This window comes from Sphaerodactylus townsendi, linkage group LG14 (assembly GCF_021028975.2).
Source record: "Sphaerodactylus townsendi isolate TG3544 linkage group LG14, MPM_Stown_v2.3, whole genome shotgun sequence".
Classification (NCBI taxonomy): domain Eukaryota; kingdom Metazoa; phylum Chordata; class Lepidosauria; order Squamata; family Sphaerodactylidae; genus Sphaerodactylus; species Sphaerodactylus townsendi.
The window spans coordinates 22552496-22575760 of NC_059438.1; the positions used below are offsets into that span (position 1 = coordinate 22552496).

General features: G+C 46.7%; 1 protein-coding gene across 1 annotated transcript; it reads left to right on the top strand.

Annotated features, from left to right (window-relative positions):
- The first annotated feature begins 1912 nt into the window (after positions 1–1912).
- Positions 1913–18557, top strand: EMC8 (ER membrane protein complex subunit 8). Its single transcript, XM_048516093.1, has 6 exons — positions 1913–1938; positions 7259–7799; positions 13107–13183; positions 14079–14148; positions 15551–15645; positions 17019–18557. The coding sequence occupies exons 1-6, from the start codon at positions 1913–1915 to the stop codon at positions 17176–17178; spliced, it is 969 nt and encodes a 322-aa protein (XP_048372050.1). The 3' UTR covers positions 17179–18557.
- Positions 18558–23265: the final 4708 nt, after the last annotated feature.

Below are 23265 nucleotides of genomic sequence, written 5' to 3' on the forward strand. Positions count from 1 at the left end.
AGTAGTGGGGATTCAGGCTTCCTGGAGGAATCTTCTTTCTTGGGGAGCAGCAGTGGCGTAGGAGGTTAAGAGCTCGTGTATCTAATCTGGAGGAACGGGGTTTGATTCCCAGCTCTGCCGCCTGAGCTGTGGAGGCTTATCTGGGGAATTCAGATTAGCCTGTGCACTCCCACACACGCCAGCTGGATGACCCTGGGCTAGTCACAGCTTCTCGGAGCTCTCTCAACCCCACCCACCTCACAGGGTGTTTGTTGTGAGGGGGGAAGGGCAAGGAGATTGTAAGACCCTTTGAGTCTCCTGCAGGAGAGAAAGGGGGGATATAAATCCAAACTCTTCTTCTTCTTCCCGAAGGTCTTCAAGGCAGGTCTGACCCAGATGTTGGCTGGGGGCTAAAGGCAGGAGTCATCTTCCTGTCGCACTCTAACCAGACTTGAGTTTCACGACCAGACAGATTCTCCTATCTCTATGAAACAGCACCATCTTTTGGCAGGATTAGAAACCACCACATAAGGAGATCTGGGAAAACACGTCCGAGTGGATATCCGAAGGATACAGACATGAGGCCGCCACACATTGAATTAACCATCAGTCCTGCAAGGGTCGTGTTGTCCAGTTGGAGTGGCAGCCGATCTCTACGGTCCTGGGCAGTACTCTTTCACGTCACCTGCTGCCTTTTTACCTGGAGATGCTGCAGCCTGAACCCATGACTTTCCGCATGCCAAGCAGATGCTTTACCTCTCAGGCAGTGCTCCTTGTAGGGAATTCTTGTGCTTTCCCAATCAAGCCCACTGAGATGTCTTCTGTACCACAATTCTTCTTATCCCCAACGCAGAACAGAGATCTCTGGGATATGACAGTCCATTTGCAGTAACCAAAAGGCAAATTGTAGTAGCAAAAAATCAACTGAGAATTCAAAAGAACTGGCTATTGTGGGTTTTCCAGGCTGTGTGGCTGCGGTCTGGTAGTTTTCGCTCTGAACAGTTTGCCTGCGTCTATGGCTGGCATCTTCAGAGGCATGGCATGGTAAGATACATGCCTCGCCATAGCTGAAGATGCTGGTGAAATATTAGGAGTAAAAACTACCGGTCCACAGCCACACAGCCCACAAAACTCACAACAGCCAGTTGATTCCAGCTCTGAAAGCTTTCAATAATACAAATTCATTTTTTTATTTTATTGATTAATAATAGTCAAATTAGGATTACATTTTTATTGATTGATAATAGTCAAATCAAGATTACGATAAATCTTATAGCATATAAAGAAAAACAAGCATGTGCATGTACATTTAAAAGATTATTACTGAAAGAGTAAAAAAAGGAAAAGAGCATTTTAAAAAAGGAAGTTTTAGAGTGCTCAAGAAAGAAGAAAGGGGTAAAAGGAAATAGAGAAAAAAAACAAAGACAAAAGAAATTAAGAGCTAGATACTACATAGAAAACTTCCCCTTAGCACTTTTAACATTAATGTGATTCTTTCTATCTTCAACGACATTACTTTCTAAACAGTCAGCATTGCAGATGTCCGGAGATAAATCATTTTCACGTCCTTGATTATTTCTGTTCCTGGTCTCAAGCAAATCCCAGCCTGTGGGATTTATTAAAGCATTGGTCCTAATGGATGAACATGGCCCTTGGTGGGCATTTAATTTGCTTTTTTTTTTTTTCAAAATAAATAGGGTCTGAGGTGCAGGTTTATCTTGAAAGTATCCAAAGAATGGCAAGTTGGAAATTAGTCTGTGAGATGATCAATCCAGCCATTGTCAACATTTAATTGCTCCCTTAGCCAAAGGGGGGGGGGGGGGACATATTTTGTCAACAAGGTGAACTCTAAAAACCCTCTTGCAAAACCAAGAAAATGCTTTTTCCTCTTTTCTGCTATTATTTACAACTGGATTTAAACAACGTTACATGAATGGCCCCCGAGGGAGAACAGCTCCAGTAAGTCATCTTGACAGTTTCAAAGTCTCTTGGCAGATTTAGGGGACCCTCCTCTTCGCGATTTAATTCATGTACATCGTGAAATTTTACTGCTGCATTAGAATGAACTTCAGCTGCTCTGATCCTTGATAATCCCCTCCTTTTCTGCAAATATATTAAAAAATGCTAAATATGCCGGCCCGAAACCTAATTCCTAAATGAGAAGTCTGAGAATGTCTCTTTGCAAAATCCTTCTCAACCTTTGCAATGGTTGGCTGTTTATTATGTTAAGAGAAAAACTTTGCAAGAGACATCAGATAAAGGAAGAGGAGGAATAGATGGGTTCAAATCAGTCCAAGCCAGGTCTTCCCTCTGTTCCAAAGTGTCTTGAGAATCAGACCAATTCAGGGATTACTGATTCGTTTATATTTCATTCATATTCTGCTTGTTCCCCAATGGGGACCCCAAATGGCTTACATGTTCTCCTCGTCTCTAGTTTATCCTTACAACCACCCTGTGAGGTAGGTTAGGTTGAGAGCAGAGGTGGGATCCAGCAGGTTCCCACAGGTTCCCGAGAGTAGGTTACTCATTATTTGTGTGTGCCGAGAGGGGGTTACTAATGGGTGATTTTGCCACGTGATTTTTGCCTTAGTTACGCCCCTCCTCTCAGCAGTAGCGCGCAGGACTTGAAGCAGTCTAGCAGGAGGTGCACCGGCATGCGTGGCAGCCTGCACCTGCATGCATTCGTTTCCCGCCCAAGGACCGGCGCAGTGGCTGCATCCTTGCCACAGCCCCACCCAGGAATGCCCCGCCCCCGGAATGCCCGGCCACGCCCCCATCATGCCCCATCCAGCCCCATTGGCGCTATGCCACAGTTTGAATCCCACCACCATGGGAACCTGTTACTAAAATTTTTGAATCCCACCACTGGTTGAGAGTGTGCGGATGGTCCAAAGTCAGCCAATAAGTTTCCATGGCAGAGTGGGGATTTGAACCGGGGTCTCTCAGATCCTATCCTGATTTTTAGGTGGAATCTCTTTTCCCTCCCCTTGAACCCATGACTCCTGGTCCTGGTCTCTGGAGCAGCAGAAAACAAGCTTGCTCCCTCACCAACATGACATCCCTTCAAATATCTAAACAGGGCTGTCTTGTCACCTCTTACCCTTCGCTTCTCCAGACTAAAGGTACCCAGCTCTCTAAGCCTCTCCTCGTAGTGCATGGATTCCAGACCTTTTACCATTTTGGTTGCCCTCCTCTGGACCCATTCAAGGTTGTCAATATCCTTCCTGAATTGTGGTGCCCAGAACTGTACATAATACATTCTCATTGCCTCTGGTATATCACAAGTAGTTGAGAGTCAAAACAAAAAAGATGCAGAGATAGGAAAGGCCATGACTGGAGTCCTTAAAACTAATGAAATCTTGTAGGGGATATTTAGGGTCAGGGATGGAAATGTCCCAATTGGTTTCACCTGCCCCCCTCCCTCCCCCCCCCCCACATTTGCAGAATCCACAGCTTGTATATTTTTATTCACCATTCTGGTGACGGGAAAGAAAGTGGGGTGATAAGGTTTTAGATCTCTCTGTATATTTATATTCTCTAGATTGGCAAGGGAAGTCCAATTTTACAGCAGCAGATGCAAAGATAGTTGGGAACATCTGGGTTCCAGCTGAGCCATACAGCTGTGCTCAATCCAATGGAAAAGGGCTGAGATTCACAAATGTTGTGAGAAGCCAGGTAATAAATTACTGATCCATCCTGGAAATATAACAGTCCTGATACAATAATTCTTCCTTATTCTGCCTCAGATGAGCTTCTGGTCTTCCCCTTCTGAACCTGAGATCCCATTTTAGCTGCTCAAAACAAGCTGTTACTATAAATGAAATTAAAACCCAAATTGAAAAACCAGTAACCGATTCAAAATGTAGATTGTGCAGAGAAGTAGAAGAAACAGTGGATCACATACTAAGCTCATGGAAGAAGATTATGCAAACTGATTATAACACAAGAATGTTGTGGATTTTTCCATCTAAGATGCCAGCCACAGGTGCAGGTGAAACGTCAGGCGAAAATACTACTGGAACATGGCCATACAACCTAGAAAACCCACAATATTCTAGTAATCCCGGCCGTGAAAGCCTTCGACAATACTCTGATTATAACACAGTTGCTACAATGATTCGCTGGAATATCTGTAAAAACTATCATGTGCCAACGGAAAAACACTGGTGGGAACACACTGTTGAAAAAGTGGTTGAAAATGAACAGGTCAAAAATAGTGTGGGACTTACAAATACAAACAAATAAGGTACTGGCACATGATACACCAGACATACCAGTGACTGAAAACAATAGCAATGTCTGGGCACAACAAGGTTGAAGAAACAGAACTGGAAAAGATGACAAAATACCAAGATCTGAGAATGGAAGTTGGGAGCCGAAACCAACAGTTGTGGTCCCAGTGATTGTTGGAGCACTGGGTGCCATACCAAAAAAAACAAGCCATGGACAGTACCTGAATCATCTACACATTGATAATATCTCCATCTATCAATTCCAAAAGACCACATTGCTTCGATCCACACATATACTATGCAGGTACAGGTACAAAATGAATTTTGATCCTCCTTGATCTGAGATTGCAAATGCCTCAACAGACCAGGTAATCGGGAGCAACAGCCGCAGAAGGCCATTGTGTTCACATCCTACATGTGAGCTCCCCAAGGCACCTGGTGGGCCACTGCGAGTAGCAGAGAGCTGGACTAGATGGACTTTGGTCTAATCCAGCTGGCTTGTTCTTATGTTCTTATGTTCTTATTCTGCACAACAAATGTATAACAGGTTGCAGTCGTTATGAAGTAATCAGGTTTGCCTATTTCCCGTTCACATGACGCATGCCATGCAAGCAGCAATTGGAGCCCAGGGAAGCAATCCGGATTGCTTTCACTTCTTTGCACAGAGACACTCCTCTTTTTAAAAAAAAATTTCCTGCAACACATACAGAAATACAGAAATGAACCCCTGCAGCCATGCCAATTGTCCCATAATCCAATTGGTTGTACCTGTGTAGCTGCACATATGCAACATTTTTTAAAAAACATTAAAAGGGGAAAAAAGACTGTGGATCCAGTAGGCCTATGTGTATTACAAAGAGAGGCCAGTCCAAAATGAAGAACAAATCAAAGGAGTTATCAGTTCACTAAGAATTTCTACATACAGGGAACCGATGATCAGGGTGAATCTTCACCCATACCATTCTACTTGTCTCCAGTGGTCCAATCCAAAATAACTACACAGGGCTAGCTAGTATGAGGAAAGTTCTGAAAAAAAAATTCACCTTTGCAATGAGATGGTTTTGCAGATAAATGACTCCACCTGGTGGCTGAATGCATACCAGTATCGTGCAGTCAAACAGAACAAGGAAACATGCTTACAAACACAATAGGACTTACTTCCAAGTAGACATATCTAGGGCAGGGCTGTAAACAAAGTAATGAATTGATTTTTGCAGTGCTATGGGCATGAAATGAGATTGGGTGGTGGGTTATGCAAAAAACGTGATTCCGTGGTGTTATTTTTTTGTAATGCAAAGATCATATGTCTTCAAGAGGATCTATTTAAAATAATCTAGATCCAACTTTGCCCAGTTTCCTTATTAGATGCCTCATAGTCCATTCATTTACACTGTGAAACCACCCATGATTCTTGGTGAGAAAGATGGACTATAAACATACCAAAAAGTCAAACAACAATAACCATACAGAGTGCTTGCAAGAGGCCTGCCTCATTCGCAACCCAGATGAGGATTGCCAACTGGATTAGGAAATTCCTGGAGATTTAGAAGAAGCGCCAGGAAGGCACGATTTGGGGAAGGGATGGATACCAGCAGCATGTATTGTCCTGGGCTCCACCTCCCACAGAAGCTATTTCCTGCTGGGAAACTAATCTCAGTAGCCCATTGTAAATTTGAGAACACTCCAAGCCCCACCTGCAGGTTGGCAACTCTTTGGGCATGGAGATGAGGGAAAATCCCTAGAATGTCCTCTGGAAGTGATATTGCATCTCCTAAAGCTGCCAACCTCCCGATGGGACCTGGAGATCTTCCAGAATTACAACGATTTTCCATCCGTGGGGTGCTGTGTGGTTTCCGGGCTGTATGGCCGTGTTCTAGCAGCATTGATTTTGAACAAGCCAGCTGGATCAGACCAGAGTACATTTAGTCCAGTGATGGCGAACCTATGGCACGGGTGCCAGAGGTGGCACTTGGAGCCCTCTCTGTGGGCACGCACACACAGAGTTCGTAATGTGGGGGACGGCAAATCACCCCCCACACACATCTAGACTGGCCTGGGCCACTGAGCATGACGTGCGCGCACCACGCTGAGCAGGGAGGACTCTGCTGGTGGGCCTGGTGCCTGTGCTCCAGGTGGCTGCTGCCTGAGGTGGCGGGCAGAGGAGGCAGAGATGCTAGAGAGGCACAGAGCGGTGCACGCGGGACTTGCTGGAGGCTAGAGCAGACTGGCCCTGCTCAAGCGGGTGGGGCGGAGGAAGAGGGAGCCAACCATTTTTTTCTAAAAACCTCAGCATTCAGGTTAAATTGCCGGGTTGGCACTTTGTGATAAATAAGTGGGGTTTGGGTTGCAATTTGGGCACTTGGTCTCAAAAAGGTTCGCCATCACTGATCTAGTCCAGCATTCTGCTACTCGCAGTGGCCCACCAGGTGCCATTGGGAGCTCGCATGCAGGATGTGAAAGCAATGGCTCTTCTGATGTTTCGCCTGTGAAAGCAATGTGAAAAGCAATGTGAAAGCAATGGCTCTTCTGAAGTTTCGCCTGCATCTGTGACTGGCATCTTCAGAGGATCTGAAGAGGATCTGGCATCTTCAGAGGATGCCAGCCACAGATGCAGGTGAAACGTCAGAAGAGAATGCTGCTAGAAAACGACCATACAGCCTGGAAACCAGACAGCACCCCAGTGATTCCGGCCGTGAAAGCCTTCGATTTTCCATCCATTTGTCCTCCCTCTCTCCCACCCCATTCTCCTGATGAGAGTTAAAATTAGATTTTAGTCACCCTCTGTTTTAGAGTTGGGGTTTTTAATGGTTTTCAATCTTTACACTGTATTGTATTTAATTTGATGGAAGCCGCCCTGAGTCAGTAAGAGGAAGGGTAGGATATAAATGTAATTGATGATGATGATGATGATCTTCATACTACAGAGATCAGTTCCCCTGGGGAAAAAAGCTGCTTTCAAAGGTGGGCACTGTGGCATTATGCCCTGCTAAGGTCCCCCTATTCCCCCAAACCCCCCTTCTCTCTGTGCTTCACCCCCAAATCTGCAGGAATTTCCCTGGGTTGCCCCCACCCCTTCAATCTGCAACACAGACAGGCATCAACACGGAGCAGATCTGCACCCCCATCCTTTCCCCTGCATCGCCCCTAAAGAATGAAAAACTCCCCTCTACAGTTTCCTCCTCCAGCCCCCCCCCCCTTTTCTGGCGCACCCATAGACCAGCTGCATTCCTAGAACGGCCGCTACGCCGGCCTGGAGGGCGCGGCGGAAGCGGCCGTACAAGGCGAAGAGCGTCTCTGTGGACGGCGCTGTCGCGTCACTTCCGGGTCCGAGCCGGAAGCGGGTCTGGCGGAGGGCGGCCGGCCGGCTGGAAGCCCCGGCGAGGGCCCGCCATGAAGCTGAGCACGCAGGCCTACTGCAAGATGCTGCTCCACGGCGCCAAGTACCCGCACTGCGCCGTCAACGGGCTCCTGGTGGCCGAGAAGCAGCCCCGCGGCAGCCGCGAGCCGCCCGCCCTCTTCGTCGACTGCGTCCCGCTCTTCCACGGCACCCTCGCCCTGTCGCCCATGCTGGAGGTGGCGCTCACGCTGGTGAGTCGCGGGCAGAGCCTCCACGGGCAGGCGCAGGCTACCTCGCCCTGCTGGGCGGCCTCCGGGGCGTCTGTAGCTGCCCAGGGTGGGAAGCAGAATCATGGCGCCCCCTATGGACAGGATTCGGGCTCTTGGCTGCTGAGTGGAGCCTCTCTGTACAGGAGCACTGTACCTCAGGCTCCAGAGGGCTGGGATCAGGAGGGTTGGAGCCCTTGGTCGCCTGTGTCTGCGGCAGCTCAGTTTAGAGAAAAGGTGACAGGCACCATTGAGGCTTATGAAACTATGCACAAGATGGAGAGAGAGAGAGAAAGAGAGCTTTTTCTAAAAATAATGTTTTTAAACGCGGGGGGGGGGGTATGTCTGTTTTGGAATTTATACCCTATACCCGTGGTGGCGAACCTTTGGCACTCCAGATGTTATGGACTACAATTGGCCATGCTGGCAGGGGCTGCTGGGAATTGTAGTCCATAACATCTGGAGTGCCAAAGGTTCGCCACCACTGCCCTGTACAGAAGTCTCAGAAAATTAGAAGCAACAGGAAAAACCATCACCATATAAAAACAATCATAAAAGTGATCATGTTGTCCATCCCCAGACCGACAGCCTTTCAGAAGGGGCTGAAGGCCTGGCTGAATAGGAAGGTCTTTCACCAGATACCAAAACCCATAAAGTAGTAGTAGTAGTAACATCGACGCCCTTAAGCAGAAGCGGCCAATATCGAAATGTCGGGCTGTCAGCTCTGAACCCTCTCAAAACATTATTTTAGGCAGATGTAGTTGAACTTCCACCTTTATAGCTCCTGTACACTATGATAGTTGTATTGAAGAGGAAAATTTGACGTGCGCAAATTACCACATAGTCGGCAACTGAAAAGCTGCATCTGTCAAAATTCCATTAACAATGCAGCTGTTGCCATCTGTGACACCTCTTTCATTATAAACTGTCACATTTGCACCCCCTTTTCCTGCTATTGGTTTAGCTGCTCTGACGTCACTGGAACTGGTGTGGACTGCTGTAGTAAAGCCAGCGTGGTGTAGTGGTTAAGAACAGGTGGATTCTAATCTGGAGATCCAAGTATGATTCCCCGCTCACCTGAGTGGCGGAGGCTTATCTGGTGAACCAGATGTGTTTCTGCACTCCCGCATTCCTGCTGGGTGACCTTCAGCCAGTCATAGTTCTCTCAGGACTCCCTCAGCCCCACCTACCTCACAAGATGTCTTTTGTGGTGAGAGGAGGGGAAAGGAGCTTGTAAGCCACCTTGAGTCTCCTTGCAGGAGAGAAGGGGGGTATAAATCCAAACTCTTTTTCTTCTAAAGAGAATTGAGTTTTAATTCTGAAGTCAGCAGCTTTGGTTGAACTGAGCTGTGTAACTACTGCTTCACTCTGTTTTGGAATTTATATCCTGCCCTATACAGAGGTCTCAGAAAATTAGAAGCAACAGGAGAAACATCATCATATAAAAACAATCATAAAAGTAATAGTGTTATTCATCCACATGCTTTCACTTACTACTGCAAAATTAAGTTTTCTGCTTAGTGGCAACTCTTGCTGCTCCAGGGATGGAATGCAGGGTTAGAGCAAGGGGGAGCTGTGCCCAGGGCATGCCTGAATCTTGTGTCCCCGCCACACCCCCGCACAGGTGTGCGCCCGGGGCATCACACTCCTCCCCGCCCCTTTGGCGCTATGCTACTGATGGAACGACATGGCATTCCTGACTTTCTCTAAGCCAGGGGTAGGGAACCTGCGGCTCTCCAGATGTTCAGGAACTACAATTCCCATCAGCCCCTACCAGCATGGCCAATTGGCCATGCTGACAGAGGCTGATGGGAATTGTAGTTCCTGAACATCTGGAGAGCCGCAGGTTCCCTACCCCTGCTCTAAGCACTGAGTCCTTGTACAGTCCGGCCCCAATACAGTCCGGCCCCAATTCCACTTCCAGCTGAAGAAACTGAAAGAGTTGCTTAATCATGCAGTCTCTGAAGCTCTGTCAAGCAAACTAATTATGAAGAGATTGTATTCATCCATCCTAAAATGCTGACCTTGAATCAATTAGAAAATTAATGCCAATTCCATTCCATCCATTCCATATGGCTTTCTAATCAGAATACATGGCAGCTTTCAAAGACCTAATCACGGATAGTGCAAACATCTTGGAAGAACAAAATGTTTGTCCGTATTTATTCAATGGATTTTTATTGAGCTGCCTCATGTCCGCGGGGTTGGCGGGTTATTTGCTGATTGATAGGCCAGGAAATGAAATGTGTGTTTAACTCTGTGGCCTGCGGCCCCGGTTGTTTGTTCAGCCCAAAGCCGCAAAGCGCAGTGCTGGGCCCAGCAGCAAAGGGTTTGGAAGACTGCCGGCGGATGAAGGTAATGCTGAGAAGCAGTCAGAAGCACCTTTACAGTAACGCAGCGTCTGATTTGTATGCAGGAGTTCCCAGTTTCTGACCCCAGCATCTCCAGCTGAAAGGACTGCATCAGGGAGTAGTTAATGTAACCAACTGATGGCTGAGACCCTGGAGAGCAACATCCACTCTGAATCATAGAGGTGGAAGAGGCCCCAAGGGCCATTCAGTCCAACTCCCTGCAATGTATGAACATACAATGAAAGCACTCCCGACAAATGGCCATCCAGCCTCTCTTTAAAAACCTCCAAAGAAGGAGACTCCACCACCCTCCAAGGTAGTGCATTCCACTGTCGAACAGCCCTGACTGTCAGGAAGTTTTTCCTGATGTTTAGGTGGAATCTCTTGTCCTTCACCTTGAACCCATCACTCCTGGTCCTAGTCTCTGGAGCAGCAGAAATCAAGCTTGCTCCCTCACCAACATGACATCCCTTCAAATATCTACACGTGGCTATCATGTCACCTCTTAACCTTCTCTTCACCAAACTAAACATCCCAAACTTCCTAAGTCTTTCCTCATAGAGATTCCAGACCTTTTACCATTTTTGTTGCCCTCCTCTGGACTCGTTCCAGCTTGTCAACATCCTTCTTGAATTGTGGTGCCCAGAACTGTACACAATATTCCTGGTGAGGTCTCACCAATGCAGTATAGAGAGGTACAATTACATCCCTTGATCTTGACACTGTACTCCTCTTGATACAAGAGGCAAAATGTGGTTGTCGAAGCTTAGCTGTGCTGCGATGGAGTCATCCTCAGAGCACTCTTTATTACAATGCAGATTTTAAAAATTTATTGTCACAACGCAGTGCAAAATTGCCTGCTTTCGAAGAGTTAGGTCCTGTGTAGGCGACGTTCACATTCCAGGGTTCTTGCCCATATAAAATCATTTTATTTACATTCATTTGCTTACATTCCAGATTTTGCAGAAAGCCTTGACAGTTTTCCAGAGTATTCTGCATCACTTAAAGATTCTGAAACTTGTCGCTATTCGTTGACAAAAACCGAACACAGAGACTGTCTTTTCACACACACACCCTCCGTCTTCTGGTTGCGGGGGAGCTAAGCTCGCTGTGCTTACTGTGAACGAGAAGTTTTTATCCTGGCGTTTGGTTTTTAGTTACAGGATTTCAACTTGCTGGCAATTAAAATGGCATCTTTAAACCCTGGCAGTGGGGGCTATGATTGCTTCAGCAGTTGGCCCTAAGCAGAACAATGCCAGAGAACGACAATTTAATGAAAGACGTAAATCCATGTCATTCGTTTGGAAGAGATTATTTGTGTAGCTTTGTTTTGCTTTTAGACGGTTTAATTTGGGGGCTGTAATTATTCTGGCTAACCATGAGATGGATGTGTTTTTTAGGAAGCTTAAGAGTTCATCATCAGAAATATTCCGGAATCCACTTTAATTCTTTCTTTGGGGAGGGGGAGGCAGATCGTGTTTGAGAGGAATGAATACAGTTGCTGCAGGGTTTTTCCACCTCCCTCCCTAAAATGTTGGATTATCTTAATCTGATACTCTTATTGTGAGTAGCAGGCATGGCAGATTTAAAGCTGCTGGAAGTGGGCCAAAATCTGAGCTCAGATGAGGGCCTCGTTCCAAATCAATCGTGCCTCCTAACACCCAATATGAAGTTGCCCTTTTAATTCACACAGGGTATTTTTTTGTAAAGCTTTGTGGCCGATTAAGTGATACATTAGGATAAAATAATGTGAGTTTTATGCAGATGTCCTTGCTAATTAAAGTAACCAATGCAGGGAAAAACCAGTCAGAAATCACTAGGGTGTTGTGGGGTTTCTGGGCTGTATGGCCGTGTTCCAGTAGCATTTTCTCCTGACGTTTCGCCTGCAGGAGAGAAAGGGGGGATATAAATCCAAACTCTTCTTCTTCTACATAACCTGAGTGGTTGTGTCTGTAGGGCCCCCAGTTCAGTGCTTTGCCCAGGGGCCTCTAATGCTGTTAAGATAGCCTGCATCACAGATACTTTGTCCATCCTCAGATCAGTGTCCATTTTGCAGAAGGGAAATAAAACGAAGAGAATTATCTTTGCAGGGGGAAACTGTGAGTCCAAAGGAGACAGGTACCTGAACCCAGGTTGCTCACGTTCACCACGCTTACTTTGGGACAGTAAAATACATCCCATAGCTTGGCAACCCGGTGGGCAGAGATCAGGGCAGTAATATCTGGAAGCCTGATGATTGTTTTTCTCTTGGCAGTTCTCGGTTTATGACCTCGGCTCAATCACGGTCATCTCATTTCTCATATCCGGTAAAAAGGGAACAGTAAATGAGCTGTTTCGTAGGAAAGTTGGTAACAATGAGCAAAGCAGAGATTGTAAAGAGTTGGTGTAGATTAAAAAGCCCTGCTTAAATGATTAACAAAAAACAGTGATAAAAGCGTTTCATCCGAAGGCTGCAGCAATAACCAGGTAGAAATTTTAATATCCCAAGCTGTCACTCATCGATTTTTCTCTCCCTCTTCCAAGATAATTTTAATTATTCGCTGACAGCAGCTGCCAAAGAGAAGGAAAATTCATATGAAAACTGATCACCGTGGGAATGGGCATCGTACTTGTCCAAATCCAGTGTCATAGTCGTCCGAATCCAACTTCTCACTGTATTGTCGAAGGCTTTCACCCAGAGACATGACAATTTATACCCCACTAAAACATTCCCTTCTCACTGGACACAGTGTGTAACAGACTTCCCTCTGTGATACACCTCTGAAGATGCCAGCCACAGGTGCAGGCGAAACGTTAGGAACAAGATACACCAGACCACGGCCACACAGCCCGGAAAACCTACCACAACCATCTTCCCACTATTTGTCCACACACGGTTTGCAGTTTGAACCAATGTTAGGGATGGATTTCTGATGTTTACTGTGTCTTTTTTTTTTTCCAGATTGATTCATGGTGCAAAGAGAACAGCTATATAATAGCCGGATACTATCAAGCCAATGAACGATTGAAGGACACCAGGTGGGTTGCTGTCTCGTCACTGGACCCAACCTACAAATACAACAGAAACATTGCAGGTCACCCCCCTCCCACCCCACACACTTATATTTTGTAGTCTTTAACACTTGAAGCAGTTTGTTTATTGTAACCTGGTTTGGGAGACAAAGGCCCCTTCTGCACATGCAAAATAATGCATTTTCAAACCACTTTCACAACTGTTTGCAAGTGGATTTTGCCATTCCGCACAGCTTCAAAGAGCACTGAAAGCAGTTTGAAAGTGCATTATTCTGCATGTGCGGAATGAGCCAAAGTTTAGCTGGAAAGCAGGATAAAAATGCAGCAGGCAATAAGCCATATATGGGCGAGAGAGATGCAGCTGTGGTACCCCCAGTCGTTCAGTGGTAGAGCATCTGGTTGGCATACAGAAGGTTCCGTGTTCAATCCCCGGCAGCTCCAGAATGGTGTGGTGGAAAGAGCTGTGGGCTCTGATATGAAAAACCAAGTTTGATTCCTCACTTCTCCACATGAGCATTATCTGGTGAACTGGATTGGTTTCCCTGCTCCTCCACATGAAGCCTGCTGACTGACCTTGGAGCCAGCGTGTTGTAGTGGTTAAGGGCAGGTGGACTCCAATCTGGAGAGCTGGGTTTGTTTCCCCACTCCTAAACATTAAGCCTGCTAGGGGGTCATGGGCTAGTCACAGTTTTCTCCAAACTTTCTCAGCCTCACATACCTCACAAGGGGTGTGTTGTGGGGAGAGGAAGGGAAAGAGTTTGTAAGCCACTTTGAGACTCCTTATGGTTAAGAAAAGCGGGATATAAATCCAAACTCTCTTGCTTTGAGACACCTGTTTTCTGTTTTGTTCTGAGCATCAATACAGTGGAATCCGTGCAATTAACTTGCCCTTCCTTTACAGTCCAAATCAGGTGGCTGAAAAGGTGGCGTCCAGAATTGCAGAGCATTTCAGTGACACTGCGCTGATCATGGTACATCTTTTGCTACTATTTTCAATAATGTTTGGTTTATAGCTGGGGAGGCTTCCATTTCTTGGAGCTTTTCTGAATTATCACTTGACTGAGTTCTTTAGGGTCTGTTGGACAGCCACGGCAGGCTAGCACAAAGGGAGCTTGATACCTTAAAACAGTGCCTTTCAAGCTATTCCGTGGGAACTTATTAGCTGAGCAACTTGGGACAAATTTCCTTACAAAATAGCCTGCCCACCTGTTCTAACCTGAGACCCAGCGTGGTGTAGTGGTTAAGAGCAGGTGGATTCTAATCTGGAGAAGCGGGTTTGATTCCCCACTCCTCCACCTGGGTGGCGGAGGCTTATCTGGTGAACCAGATGTGTTTCCGCACTCCTGCATTCTTGCTGAATGACCTTGGGCTAGTCACAGACCTCTCTGACTTCTCTCAGCCCCCCTTACCTCACAAGGTGTCTGTTGTGGGGAGAGGAAGGAAAAGGCGCTTGTAGGCCACCTTGAGACTTCTAACAGGATAGAAAGGTGGGGTATAAATCCAAACTCATCTTCTTCTTCTAACCTTTCTCTGCAATACATAGCCTTAGAGATGTTTGGTTGTGCTTTAGATTTTGCATTTGGTAATTGTCCTGACTTGTGTAAGTATGCCCCAAAGAATATGTCCCAGAATCCTTTGCAACACACTTGGGTGTATTCCAAGGTTCTTTTTTGCTAAGTGAAAAATTTGAGGGTGTGGCATGAAGGTAGAGGTCTTCTGGATGTGGAAGTTCTCTTTACTCCAGTACAAGATTTCTAACTTGATTTCTCAGCCTCAGTTTGGACCCAACTAACTGGATTTCTGTTGTTTACCAACATGGGTTGCTCACCAAATTAGCTATCGAAGTTAGGTTTCTGTGAGACCTGACCTGGATGGCCGAGGCGAGTCGGACCTCATCAGATCTTGGAACTAAGCAGGGTCAGCCTGCTTGCTTCCTTAGATGGAAGATCACCAAGGAAGTCCAGGGTTGTCATGCAGAGGCAGGGAGTGACAAACCACATCTGTTTCACTCTAAGGGGTTGCATGAGTTGGCATCAGGGGGTCCTGTGAAGCTAACATTTGGAAAGCCGCTACCCTGAAAAAGACTGGGTGCCGGCGGTGCCAGAGCTCTTCTGCTTTCCAAATCTTTATTTGTTTTGGAGTCATCTGATCTGGGATGATCTCATATTGGTGTGGATCATGTGACTATCCCAGCAGATTTCCGGTGAGAGTTGCTTCAAAGCTACAGCGCACAGAGGCCCGGGACAACGCTGCGCAAGTAATCTTTCCATCATCATAAAGGCAGGAGCTATGGTGTTGAAAACGATGCTGCTGGTTTGGAATCCTCAGTTCTGAAGTAAAGAATCCCTATCTTTTATTTCTGTTCTGTGTCAGGTGGATAATACGAAATTTACAATGGCGTGCATAGAGCCTGCAGTTCACGTGTATGAGCATCATGAAAACAAATGGAGGTGTAAAGATCCTCACTTGTGAGTATTCTCGTAGTATTACTTTTCATCTGTGCAAGTCGACTGTACCTTGTTGCAGTGAAAAGTCACCTGAGGGGAGGGGGGCTGACTATCTCCCACCCCCCGCCATAAAGCAGAAAACTTATGGACACTGTATCTAATGTGATATATATCACAATTTTCCTGAAGGTCTACTTATACCCTAGAACCAAAATTTCAGGAATCTCACTGGACTGCAGCGGGAGGAAGTAATTGGAAAAATTTGCTACCCTCTCGTAAGAAAAATTAAGTTCCAGTGTGGTGTAGCAGAAAGGGTGGGGATTAGGATGCTGGGTGATTTAGATTCGAATTCCCACTTCTGCCATGGAAGCTCACTGGGTCACCTTGTGCCAGTCACAAACTCTTAACCTGGCCTACCTTACAGGGTTGTTGTGAGGGACTGAAGGAGAGGAGAATGATGTGTTGAGCCAGTTTGACTCCCAACTGGAGAGAAAAGTGGGATATAAATAAAGAAATGCATGCGTGTACAGAAATGCAAATATGTGCATGGTTGAATCCCAGCCAGTACTTCTGTGAGGGATTCATCTGCGCTGCAGGATTCCTCCTGATAAGCAACACTACTCAGATCATTTAAAGTACGCTTTGAATGTATAGGTTAACTGGACCTTTGCCTGCATGAGCAACTTTGCACAACTCTTTAAAGATATTTTTTGCCCTCTGTTCCAACTTAAAGCAGCCTTGAACATTTATTTTTGTATTGGGCTTGATAGACCCCCCCGAAGGGCTCTGGGTGGTGTACAATGAGACATAAAACAAATAAAATCTCATAAATAAAATATAGCAATAAAACATTAAAATTCATTAAAATACATTATAGCAGCAATTTCAAAAATTACAGATATAAATACATGCACAGATGCTTGCACAGATGGCGCCCAACCTAAAGGCCAGGAGGGCCAGCATTGCCCAAAAATAGGTGGAATCAGCAGTCAGACAATGCTGAAGATGGCAAAACTGTCGTGGGGGCTCCAGGGGGGGCAGGCAGTCTGCAGCTGGCATCCCCAAAGGCCCGGTGGAATAACTCGGTCTTACAGGCCCTGCGGAACTCGCCAAGGTTTCGCAGGGCCCGGACAGCAGATGGTAAAGCATTCCACCAGAACGGGGCTGTAAAGGCTCTGGCCCGGGTAGAGGCCAGCCGCATCGACGAGGGGCAGGGGACTACCAGCAAATTGGCCTCCGCCGAACGCAGAGGCCTATTTGGGACATATGGGATTAGACGGTCTCGCAGGTATGAAGGCCCCAAGCCTCTAAGGGCCTTAAAGGTTAACACCAACACCATTGATTCCTCTTGAGCAAGTGCTGTTAATACCTATATTTTTTTCCCCATTTTCTAGTGACTACTGTGAAGACTGGTCGGAAGCCCAGCGGATCTCTGCCTCGCTTTTGGACAGCAAGTCCTACGAAATGCTAGTGGATTTTGACAATCACTTGGACGACATCCGAAACGATTGGACAAACCCGGAGATTAACAAAGCCGTCCTCCATCTCTGTTAGGTTTACCACCGACTTGGCTTCGCTGGTATTTCCACTCTGTCGAAGAAAGGAAAAGGGGTGGGGTGTTTTTGAATGTTAATTACAGTACTAACAGTTCCTTCGTGTGGAAATCCAGCAAGCTAGACACGTAACTTGGGAAAGGATGCGTCTCTGTGCAGTCAGACTTTTGTAATGAGCATCTTTGGGATGTCAGCCGTAGATTACAACCTCTGCCGTGGACTCCTCCCCATCTTATCATAATGTGTCGCTGTAATTCTCAAACCAGGAACTAGATCTGCTTGTCCAAACTATTCATATTTAACAAAAAAAGAGTTTTGACTAATCTTTTATAATCATCAGAAAGTCACTTTTAAAAAGATTTATGAAATATCTTACAAAGAGTAATCTTCAGTTTATTTTTAAAAAAATTGACTCTGAAACTATAAGTTAGGGGTGTGCGACCGGGTCAAGAGCTGCTGTCCTTTTAAGAGCTAACTTCTGCTGGGTTCTGCTCCACTGTACTTGGCTGCTCTGATAACTCTGTAGCAGGAAGCCAATTGCTTGCAAAGCAATACGTTTCCCTCCCTCCGTGGTGCCAAGTTTCCAAGTCACTCCAGGAACCCACAGTTGCTGCATGTCCAACTCAACAAGTTATTAGCACAAGCATTCTCTTGAGTGATTTGTCCCTTGAAAGGACTCGAAGATGTTCCAGAGAGGAATCAGTACAGGATGGATTTGAGTGGCAGGTCTGCTTCTTTTTTAACTCCTGAACTGGAAATGGGGAGAACCTTGTTAATTTCTTTCGTCCTTAACAACTAGTGTCATTGTTCTCCCCCAGGGTCAGAGGGGTTATGACTGGGGTTGTCGGATCCTGAAATGCCTAGCTTTGCTTTGCTAGGAATTTTCCAAGGGTTCTTAAATAAAGCTGAATGTAACAGGGGGAACGCAAGTTGCACCTACACACCCAAGCACAGCTGTGAGTCTTACCAGGTCAATAACTCCCTCGTCTCTTGCAAGCAGTCTTTCTAAAATGGGCTTTTAACAGTTAGTCCTGACCCAGTCTTGTCCAGTCAGAGTAGGCTTGTAATACATAGTGGTCATTTTTGCGCAAGAGATACCCAAGAAGTTTAGTGCTGCTCCCCCCCGCGTTGCTTTAATTTTCATTTTTTTTCAAACACGCTTACCTCTTTCTGGAGAAGGTGTATGGCGCCATCCTTTCTTTGACCTGTATTTGTTTTGTTTCCGTCCTCTGTAACCTTTATTTATAACATTCTCTGTTAAGGCAGCAGCGGTTTTATGTTGAACGGAAAATGTTTCGCTTGGCCACTGGTTCTCTCTTGCTTTTCCTGTCTGCCCCTCATCACCTTTAAATAAAACTCATCAATTGTCTTACTTTGAAACCAACTTGTGATTTGAAATATGCAGGTGATTATTTTGGAACTTCCTCCAGATGTGCGTCACGGATGAATTTTCCTGCTTCTGAAGGCTGTTGTGCTTTGCATCTGAAGGCCTTGCCAATACATTATTCATAGCTGGTGCCCTTTTGCAAAGGGGAAAGGAAGCCACGATCATTCTAAAGCAGCAGGGCTAGGCTGGAAGTGTCCTCAATTCAAACGTGTCCCGCTCCTTTCAGCCAGCGTGGTGTAGTAGTTAAGAGCAGATGCACTCTAATCTGGAGAACCGGGTTTGATTACCCCCCACACTGCCACTTGAGCTGTGGAAGCTTATCTGGGGAACTAGATTAGCCTGTGCACACAAGCCAGCTGGATGACCATGGGCTAGTCATAGTTCTTGGGAACTCTCTCAGCTCCACCCACCTCACAGGATGTTTGTTGTTGTGGGGGGGGGGGGAGTAAGGGAAAGAATATTGTAAGCCCCTTTGAGTCTCCTTACTGGAGAGAAAGGGGGGGATATAAATCCGAACTCTTCTTTCTTAGGGGAAACCTGGAATAATCAGTTCTGCAAAGTGTGCCGTGCCCCGATGAGGTCCAAATGGAGAAAAACTGAGCGTGGGTGGCAAGAAAAATAAAAAAATGTGTTTGATTAGCTAAGTGTTCCATAGGAGTTCTTCCAGCATGCTTCTTCAGAGGGATCTGTAGTATAATATCTTACTATGCAATTGAGCAGCATGTTCCAGACAGCAAACCGGAAAAAGCAGAAGACTCTTGGAGATGTAGTCCAGAGGGTGTCATTTCTGATGTACCAAAGGGCTGATGGGACTACAGCTCGCAGACTCCTCCTCACTCCCCTGGTAACACTTCTCAAACCTCTGGGGTCCTCACAGGGCTGTCCTATTCCTTGCCTGAGCCGATTCTCACCCAGGCTGGCCTGATCTCATCAGACCCCAAAAGCTCAGCAGGGTTCCCCCTGACAGGTATTTGAATGGGAGATCTCCAAGGAATACCAGGGTCGTGATGTGGAGGCAGGTAATGGCAAACTACCTCTGAATGTCTCTTGCCTTGAAATCACCACCAGGGGTCCCCATAAGTCAGCTGTGACTTCACGGCAAAAAAAAAAAATCAACTAGGGCCCCTTCCGCACATGCAGAATAATGCACTTTCAATCCACTTTCACAATGGTTTGCAAGTGGATTTTGCTATTCCGCACAGCTGCATAGTGGATTGCAAGTGCATTATTCTGCATGTGCGGAAAGGGCCTAGAACTCAGTCCTTATTTTGTTTATCTCTTAGTGACCTGAGCAGCTCTTTTCATTTTCTTCCTACATTAGTTGTGGCCCACCTGACTGTGCTGACTGAGGGCTGCATAAACAGCCTGCGTGGGCCTGGGAGAAAAGCAGAGTTGCAGAGCCCCTGGAAGTCCACAACAACGATTGCGAGCTATTCGGAGCTTAAGAAGTTAAGTAAAGCTGGGTCTGCAGTAGAGGCAGAGGGGCCGTGGCTCAGCGGGAGAGTCTCTGCTTGCCATGCAGGAGGCCCCAGGTTCAATTCCTGGTATCTCCAGCTAGAAGATCCAAAACAGTGGAAGACCTCATTTTGAGACCCTGAAAGCAACTGCCAGTTTGAGCAGACAAGGCTGACTTTGATGATGTTTTATATGCACTCCCAGCTTTCATCCTCGGCCAGTAGGTATAGAAAATGACAGTTTTTTCATTGAATAAAGAGTTTCTGACGGGTGTACCTAGGCAAACTGGTGCCCGGGGACAAAACCTGAGTTTGGCGCCCCACCCCGGCCCGGTGTATTGGCGGCCACCCTCCCCCACCATGACCAAACAATGATTTTTTGTACCAGCTCACAAAACACCTCTCACTCCCAGCAAAACATACATGGCTCTCTCCCCACCAACTCTTTTCCTAATTTCCTAATCACAACAAACCTATGAGGTAGGTTGTTAGCCTGAGAAACAACTCTAAGCCAGTGCAAGTGGGTATTAAGCATGTAAATCTCTCACAAATTACCCCCAGCAAAACATTTACCAAACAAATGTCAGCATCATCTCTCACAAAACCCCTCCAGTGGAATCCACCCCCAAATAACATCACTTTCTGAGCCTGGCAAATTCTGCACCAGATGCCCAACTTCCACACCAGCCGAAATGCAATACAGATGGAACAGAATCAGCAATATTTTTTAAAAAATTATTCAGAGGGGTTTGCTCCTCTAAACGGTGTTCCTGAGCCTGCCCCTCAGACTGGCTCAGCTCATGGCCTGGCTGGGCACCTTTGATTTGCATCTTCTGCAAAACTGTGAGTACATTTTAAATGGACATGGGAGACTTTTGTGTGGGAGGCAGTGTGTGTTTTACCATCAGCTGGAAGATATTCTCTGGCTAGGTAGCTTCGCTTGCATTTAATGAGCAGCTTTGCGGTTATGCATTTTTAAAGTTGACCGCCTGGGAAAAAAAGGCAGAAAGCACTTACTGGTTGGCGTATGAATGGGGGTGAGAGCTCGGCGAGAAATATGCAGTGGAATATTATCTCTCTGATGCACGACCCAGTCAGCAGCGGCCTGGTGCTATTCTGCTCAGACAGTTTCCTTTTCTGTGGCTTGGAATCACGGCCGCCCAGGTGAGTGTCATTCAGCCGCCCAGACAGTCTTCCCAGGTGAGGACAGAACTCTGTGGCAGGCGCTATTAAAATGAATTCATGTGCTAGAGTTCACACTCTAGTTTTTAACTTCCAAGTGTGTCATCTTCAGTGAAACCACATAAACGTTTCCCAAAGTTTTTGTTCACTTTCCAGGCAGGATGCAGCCATTTTCTTCCTTGTTTTGCAGGCGGCCGCTCTCTGGAAAGGGCTACGTCATGCTTGACATGAGGAAAACCATCACAGGAATAACCATTATGTAACAGGCAGTGGTGGGATCCAAAAATTTTAGTAACAGGTTCCCATGGTGGTGGGATTCAGAATGTGGCGTAGTGCCAATGGGGCTGGGCGGGGCACGACGGGGGCGTGGCCGGTCACCACGGGGTCGGGTCTTCCTGGGCGGGGCTGTGGCAAGGACACAGCCGCTGCGCCGGTCCTTGGGCGGGAAACGAATGCACGCAGGTGCAGGCTGCCACGCACGCCGGTGCACCTCCTGCTAGACTGCTTCAAGTTCTGCGCGCTACTGCTGAGAGGAGGGGCGTAACTACGGCAAAAATCACGTGGCAAAATCACCAATTAGTAACCCCCTCTCGGCACACACAAATAATTAGGAACCTACTCTCGGGAACCTGTGAGAACCTGCTGGATCCCACCTCTGGTAACAGGGCTTAATATACTGTGTTAGAAATGCCACATTTCTGCTCCCACTTTCACTTTGCAACCTCAGTGCAAATTCATAGTTAAAGCAGATCAGGGTACATACATGTACATTTGTTAAAATGACTGTATTCTGAAATAAATCACTATATTGTGGTTACATATATTGAATCCGCGCCAGGATGAACCCCAGGAAAAGCCAGTTCTGCTAGGCTAGAGGTTGATACACAGGGTCAGCAAGAAGAAACCTAGAGTGGCAGCCACTCCTTGTAATATGAGAGTAGCTACTTCGCTTCATAGTGCACAGCAGAATTGCCCCATTCCTAGCAGTGATAGAAGAGAAGAAGAGTTCGGACTTATAGCCCCCTTTCTCTCCTGTAAGGAGACTCAAAGGGGCTGACAATCTCCTTTCCCTCCCCTCCCCCACAACAAACACCCTGTGAGGTGGGTGGGGCTGAAAGAGCTCCGAAAAGCTGTGACTAGCCCATGGTCAGCCAGCTGGCATGTGTTGGGGTGCACAAGCTAATCTGGTTCACCAGATAAGCCTCCACAGCTCAAGTGGCAGAGCGGGGAATCAAACCCGGTTGCCCAGAACAGAGTGCACCTGCTCTTAACCACTACTCCACTGCTGTTCCCTTTCTAGTCTCCTATCAGTGGTTTTAAGATTTTGGCTTGCAAGTTCTGCCCTCGTACCTCAAAGAGGCTGGGGCCCCCTGCACAAGGCTGTGAGGCCCGGTCCACAGTGAGGGTGGGGTGAATAAAGCAAGGGGTCCCTTGCCCTCCCTCCAGACTTGTGAGAGCTGGGCCCAACCTTCCAGCCGCTGCTCTAGCTTTGCTGGGAATCCTAAAACCGCATTAGGCGAGTCCTAATCCTCTGCGGTTCATTATTTCCAGCAATGTTAATTTGTAAAAAGCTGTGGTCATCCAGGGATTAATTGCCAGGCCGAGACCTCTGGAGCCAGAATGAATCATTCAGACTCCAGTGTCTGAGTCCACCCCAGGGAGCACGGGTGTGATGTGTTAATTTCCTTGGAAAGGCCCTGGCCGGCTGCAGCTAGAAGAGGCAGGCAAATAAGCGTCTGTGGCAGGATGGAATCCAATTTTTCTCAGGCATTTCTTTTTCCTGCAGGTGTCCTGTGAAGTGGTGGCAAGCCATGACAGGTGAGGCTGCACCGGTGTGCCGAAACCACACAAGTTTCACCTGCTGTATTTCCTCCATGTCCCGCAACTACTGAAAACACGAGGGCCCACCCTGGATCCAACATAGCAGCCCTGGGTTCAAGGGATGGAGATTATTTTATTTTATTACGTATCTCTCATCCCTAATTCTCTGAGTAGAAAACATCTGGCTTGCTAGGAAGAGGAGAAGTTGTGTCTTGGTTAGGGTGGATTCTAATCTGGAGAGCCA

What these genes read in the sequence shown, in the direction of transcription:
- EMC8 (XM_048516093.1), top strand. Translation starts at nt 1,913, where the DNA reads ATGGCCCCCGAGGGAGAACAGCTCCA. An exon ending in TGGAGGTGGCGCTCACGCTG is followed by an intron (nt 7,800 to 13,106) that starts GTGAGTCGCGGG and finishes TTTTTTTTCCAG; the next exon opens with ATTGATTCATGGTGCAAAGA. An exon ending in AGGTGTAAAGATCCTCACTT is followed by an intron (nt 15,646 to 17,018) that starts GTGAGTATTCTC and finishes CCCATTTTCTAG; the next exon opens with TGACTACTGTGAAGACTGGT.